This window comes from Etheostoma cragini, chromosome 19 (assembly GCF_013103735.1).
Source record: "Etheostoma cragini isolate CJK2018 chromosome 19, CSU_Ecrag_1.0, whole genome shotgun sequence".
Taxonomy (NCBI): Eukaryota; Metazoa; Chordata; class Actinopteri; order Perciformes; family Percidae; genus Etheostoma; species Etheostoma cragini.
The window spans coordinates 2,586,015-2,592,605 of NC_048425.1; the positions used below are offsets into that span (position 1 = coordinate 2,586,015).

Consider the following 6,591-nt stretch of genomic DNA (forward strand, 5'->3'; position numbering starts at 1 on the left):
TCTCTTGGCTCTCTGGCGCTCTTTCCTCTCCAGCCTCATCTGCTCCCACCTCATCCAGAGTCACCAGCTCTTCGGCACCTCCCTCCATAACTGTACTGCCACATGTTGCTGTGTCTTCTTTTTCAGGTGGTGCCTCTTTATTAATCTTTTTTTCATCTTTTTTGGGTGCTCCTGCGAGAGATTCACTTTTCCTCGTGTGCTCTTCATTGTTGTTAGAATCTTTCACGTCTGACTGCCCTGTGGGAAGATGATCGTTAACCATATCATCCTCCCCAGAATTAAGATTCTGATATGTCGCTTCTTCTTCATCAGCCACTTTGTCCGATGCATCCGTTTCACCCTCCTTTGATGTGTCTTTTATAGTTGTTTTAACGTCTTTCTTTGGTCTTCCCCTTTTTCCTTTTTGTTTTGTAGCGGGCCGATCCCCCTTAACAAGCTCGTCCTCCAAAGAGTCGAATACTTCATAGATAGCATCCCAGTCAATTTCCTCTTTTACATCATCCTCATCACTCTTCTTTGATGGCGTGCTACCTTTTAGAGGGTCTCTCTCCTCTTTTGTTGGAGTTCTTTCCTTGTTTTGTTCCTGTGATTCTCTGGCAGGAGTGTGCCTCATTTTCGTTGGCGTGTCCTCTTTTATTGTTTTATCACCTGGAGTATCTTTCCAAGTGGTTCTTTCCTTTTTTCTTCTGGTAGATCTTGTCATTAAGAGTGGTTCATCATTGGCAGATTCATCCAGAGTTTTAGCCTCTTCTGGGGAATTGGTGGGCTCAGATGAGCCCTTGGATTTTTTGGTTGACACATAGCTAGAAGAGCTTGAGCCTTTAGTCGACTTGGGTGAGGAGAATAAAGAAGAATTTGAGTGCTGGGAGTCTTTTGAATACCTCGTTGATGTCTGTTTGCCAACAGAAGACACACCTGAGCTTTGTCTCTCTCTTTTCGCTCTGAGGGAGTGCCTAGACGAGGAGGAACTATTGGGGTCGGGGCTTGTGTCTCCCACTTCAACACCAACTTCTTCAATGTTGACAATGTGCTCGGCTTTGATGGTGTCTAGTTCAAACTTTAGTGTGATGTTACTGGAATCTTGTAGACGCTGTTTTAGGCTCTTCAAACTATAATTACAAACAAAAGTACAGTCTGAAACTTGTGGATAAAGGGGATATTCTCAGAAAATAGTGAAAAGAAATAAGTAAAATAATTTCCAAGTTTTCATCCAGTGTTGAAGCGAGGGTCAAGTCTATTTCAACTAAAAATCTCAAAATCCCTCCGGTAGCCCCTTAAATAAAAAACGATCCGTCCCATATACAACTAATTTAACCCAATTCACACCCCTAATTTGAAAAAGGACGTACCAAGCTTTGGTGTTATTCAAAGAGTCTGGTGAGCAAGTGTTGTATTTCTCCACCACCTTGGTTACATCGCTGGAGTCGGCCATCTCAATGCATTTCTGAGGTAGAACGATAGTCATGGTCAAAGAGAGAGAGAAAAGACGGAGAGGAAGGAGAGATGAAGAAGGTGATAATACAAAAGCAACAAAGAGAGAATAGCAACCGTAAGAACCCAAAATATGTGAAGTTACAGTTTTGCCATATGCATAAAATATGTGATTGTGCCGACTGAAACTCAACAGAAAATTATATTTAAGCATGATTTCTTATATATATTCTTCATTGTATTTTTTAAATTACGCTGCCTGTCCACACCCCCCCCAAGGGGGAAGCGATAGTCTGAAGTTGGTTTAGTGAGCGGCATTGCGTCTTGATGTCGGTTTATTTATCCTTTATCTTCATTGTGTGTGGTTTGTGCGTTTGTGAGGAAACAGGGTAATCGTTTCGGACAGACCTGCCCCCACTGCTCATAAAAAAGATCCTAAAGGAAACACTGCATCTGTCGTTGGTCAAACACTACGTGGACAAACTTACCTCTCCCTTCTGCAGGCTGAGATTTATTTTAGAGAGCTTTTTAGGTAACGCTTTCTTCTTTGCTGTAGAGGAGATGGATGAAGAAGACGCAGTAGAAGATGAGGAAGGCTCCTTCTTGGCTAGCTTGGCCAGGACGGCAGGAGCCAGAAGTTTAACCACGGCCTCCAGGTCAGCCTGATTTGACAGAGACTGCAAAGCTAGAAGGACAAAGACAAAAAGAGTGTCAACAAAATTGCAACGTTTTGGTTGTTGTCACGAGAAATGTACAGTTAATGATCACATTTATCATTAATTGATTACAGCTTTTTTGATTGTTACTTTATTAGCTGTTGTGGTGGAATTTGCTATATGAGTTGAGGGAGTGCTACCCAGGCCTCAATCAGGGCAGTGTCCAACTTAACCTCTTAACATTACCAGACAGAGGCGCCTGTCACTCCCCGATGTGAGTCGAGTGCAGATTTGAGTGGCACATGCTCGGATTTAAATGGTTTACAGTATGACGTGTCATACTGAAATTTGTGAAATCCAGTAGTAATAAAGTAATAAACTTTTCTCATTACAAACAATAACAGAAGATGGGAATCATTTAAGGAATGCTTTAGATATCTATTGCTGCTTGATTGCTAACGTTAGCTCAAAACGCCAAACAACTGACAACCTTTGTTGTGTGTGATGCTAACTTGTAGCCAGCAGTGAACAAACTTCGTGAAGTAGGTCCATTTTTACTGTATTGACATTACAGAAGTCTCTTGTTAGCATCTTGTATGCTACTTGTCGCAAAGTGACGCATACGCAACTCGAATCTGCACTCAACTTACATCGGGGAGTGACAGCGCCTGTAACATCTTTGTTTACACTGAAGGTTTAGGTACACTCAACGCCTCCGGCTTGGGTTTCAATGCTCCTTCAAGAAGACAGGCTCTTCAGAGAGAAGACTAGCACACTGCCTACATTTTCTCCTCAATTCAGATTCCATCAAATGCTTTAGTGTAATTCATCAGTCTTCCAATTCAGGTACATGAAATGAGTTGCGCTGCTCCTGAGTTTGTACTCTGGAAAATGTTTTCTACTCAGTTTACATGCTAATCTGAAGCACTGGAAAGCACAGTAAAAATTACACACCATACATATGTTTGCCTAAGAAGCACGGTTTCTCCCCAATAGGCAAGCAAAAAGTAAATACAATTTTGAACATTGAAAAACATTTTGATGAAGATTATTGACATGGTCTTTGTTAGGTTGATCTTTCTATGAACATAGTCTTTACTGTAAATCTTCATAAAAGGTCTCCGGCCACAAAATACGTCTTTAAACATGCTCTTAAATTTCTCAAACCTGTTGATTCCAGTAGTTTCTCAACCAGGCTCTCTGCAGTGATCAAGCCCTTCTGTTGAGGGGATTGTCTCTGATCGCTACTCGTTGGTGGCCAACGTCTCTTGTGACGCTTCCTTGGAAATGATCGTCTCTCACGGCTTCTCCTTGGAGATGATCCTCTCTCAGAGCAACTGCTTGGAGATGATCGTCTCTCACGGCTTCTCCTTGGAGATGATCCTCTCTCAGAGCAACTGCTTGGAGATGAGTGTCTCTCACGGCTTCTCCTTGAAGATGATTGCCTCCTTGGATAAGATTGTCTCTCAGGGCTACTGGTTGAAGATGATCGTCTCATATGGCTACTCCTTGGAGATAAATGTCTCTCATGGCTACTTCTTGGCGATGATCGCCTCTCACGGCTCCTCCTTGGAGTTGATCGTCTATTGCCTCTCCTCCGTGGTGAGAACCGTTTCCCGTCTCTCCTCCTCGGTGACGATCGTCTCTCGGGGCTCCTCGAACATGACCGATATCGGAAGGAGGTAGGGCGTTCATACCATGGGGAACGAGACCGGGATCTGATGAAAGTTCAGGGGAAATGACAATAATAATCTACCAAACATTTCACAGCCAGTCTTGATAACTCAGGGGGTGCCTGACCAATCTGAAGAGGCTAAATGCTGATGTTGATGCACTTATTTTATTTGTTCTGCAGTAAGACATTTAGTAATTTCATAATCAGGTCTGTTGAAACGTTATTACACATCTCAGAATTTATGTGTCACAGACGAGAGACGAAGGCGAGAGTTTGGCATCTTTACCTACAGCACTGAAGAGAGCAATGGACATAAAAAGCCTAATGAACAAAGGATTTTTTTTTGCCAAAATCAGAAGGGGACTGAAAGAAATATTACAATATTATTATTGTGGTTGCAATGTGTTTGAACACTAAAACCTGGCAGACATTGGTTGGATAGATTTGGACGGACTTTAGGCCTGAACTGATAGAAACAGGCTTGAAAATGCCATGTTGTGCCCATGTAGAAAGAAAGAAAAAAATCACAACATGTGGTGTAAGTTGACACGTGTGCTTTTGTGTAATTCATCAAAGTCTCTCGAACCTTCTTCACACATGTGAAATGAGTTGTGCTGGTCATCAGTTTTTCCTTAACACAACCAATCAATTAAATCACACTGTGTCTGCCCAGCTTATTAAATTTACCTGAGCCTCGTTTCAATCGCACCATCCCCCTCTGGGTATCTGTGGGGTAAAAAAAGAGCAATGATTATGAAAAAAAACTACTCAAAATAACAAAACTGGAAAAGTTCAAAGAAAAGAGACCGACTGTTTTTGGGGAAGTTTGCAGCTCTCAAGGTGAAGGATAGTATTCTGATGGGAGATCCGATCCTAGTTTTCAGAACAACACACACACAAACACCATAAGACAGGCCCCATTATCATCCCAAACGTCATTTTTGTGATTGTTTGGCAAAAGATATATTTTATTTAACATTACAGCAGCCTTAAAGAAACAATTCTTTCTGGAGCCTCTCAAGTCCAAGTGTCTTATTCCACGTATCTGCTTTTGTGTACAAGTCACAATTTGTACGGATATCCAAGAGAGTCTAAAAAATCTTTACAAAAGATCTTTTTTTTTTTTTTAATCTTTAGCCACCAGCAGTGATCCGACATAACAGAAACAATAAGCGCTGAGACTTTGGCTGGCTACCAAACTCTGTACTTTTTTGGGTACCAACCGATTACCAAGGTTTTTTTTGTGTAGTCATTCCATGTTGAAGACTTAAATATGGTTGTGAAAGTCACCTTCTCTCAAAAGGGATCTCCATGTCAGAGGCTCAGTCTGTTTAAAGGTGGAGAATTGGCTTCTTGGAACATGAGTGGAGAGATGCAATGTGATAAAGTAGATCAACAGCCTATGTGTGTTTTGCCTAAATATTTTATGTCTTATTAGGTCATATGTGTGTGTGTGTTTATATATTTATATATATATATATATATATATTACATTTTGTGTCTACTTCTGGTCATTTTTTGTGTGTGAATTTTGTCCTTCACTCTTGCCTTAATTCCAAGATAAAAAAGCAACACTTTTTTTTTAAAGAATCGATTATTAACTTATCGGAATCGAGCATTGAATGTTTTAGAGAGAGTCACGATACATCCAGGAATCGATTATTATTTTGGTTTAAAAGCTGGCATCCAGGCAATCTGGCAGAGTGTCTGTGGTGCAGGGCATGTGTGACCAAAGGTTGTGATCACTACAAGCGGATGAACATGACCGGAGTAAAGTAAACGGGGTGAATGCCGACCCCCGATCAGTTAAAAAAATGCCGAAATTGGCTCAGATCCAATGCAGCGGCGATCGGGACATCCCTAATCATTTTAGATGTTGAAATAACTAACCAACAATTTCCTAAAAAGGGAGAGAAAACAGAGTGCAAACTTCCACTCACCTTCATACAAGTTAATTCTCTGTTACACAGAGAGGGAACTGATGCTGCAGCAGAAAAACCTGAAGGCCACATTGCTTGCTCTGTCTGCGATACCGGCTGCTTCTGTGTCTTCATCTCAGCAAATGTAAAGCTGTGTCCTTGAGTTTGACTCTGATCCTTAGTGCCAATTGCATCATTACTGTCAAAGAGCACAAGGCCACGTTGGCTGGGATGCACACCAGGGTACTGTGGTAGAGTGGGGGGTGGGTGGGATTTGGCTGACTGCTGAACAGCCACTGGTTCTTTTAAAGGAAGGGGTTTGGGGGCTTCGGACTTAAGAACTCTGACATCTTTCTTTGGCAGAGAGAAAGAGCTGAGAACTGTTTGGAAAGTCTGTTTTGGTTGCGTGTGCAGTTGCTTGGTCTGATCGTTGCTCGGGGAAGCCACAGAGGTCATTATAGGACTATACCAAGAGCTGAGACTGGAAACAGAACTATTTCTTCGGCTACTATCGTAAGTGTCCATCTGCAACATACTCCCACTCCCACCACTGTTAGCTTTACTGCTACCGGTCTTTCCAATCTCATCCCCAACTGCTCCAGTATATTTGCCCGTCTGTCCATAGTCAATCACTTTACTCTGCAGGAAAACAGCTGATGACATTTTCTTCTGGTGCGTCCCTGCCCCCCCAGAACCGCTCAAACTATGACTGTCCATTCCACTTACATTTCTGGTGGGTTGGGGATTGTGACAGGATTTTGACTGAACTGCAGTTGAAGCTCTCTTGGTCTTCTTGATGCGGATTTTCTGCAAGATGAAAGGCAGGTTAGTGGGGGTGATCTGGTCTTCAGGGTAGGAGATGAGATGTTCCAAGTCCTCTTTTTCAAGCCCAAATTGCTGAAGGATGTTA

At 42.1% G+C, this 6,591-nt stretch overlaps 1 protein-coding gene across 1 annotated transcript in view; it reads right to left on the minus strand.

Moving 5' to 3' along the window:
* LOC117935205 overlaps positions 1-6,591 on the minus strand; it is a 52,938-nt gene that overhangs the window by 2,507 nt on the left and 43,840 nt on the right. The window contains exon 34 of the mRNA XM_034857343.1: positions 50-133. Coding sequence (XP_034713234.1) covers positions 50-133 — 84 coding nt within the window. The remainder of the gene's footprint in view (positions 1-49; positions 134-6,591) is intronic.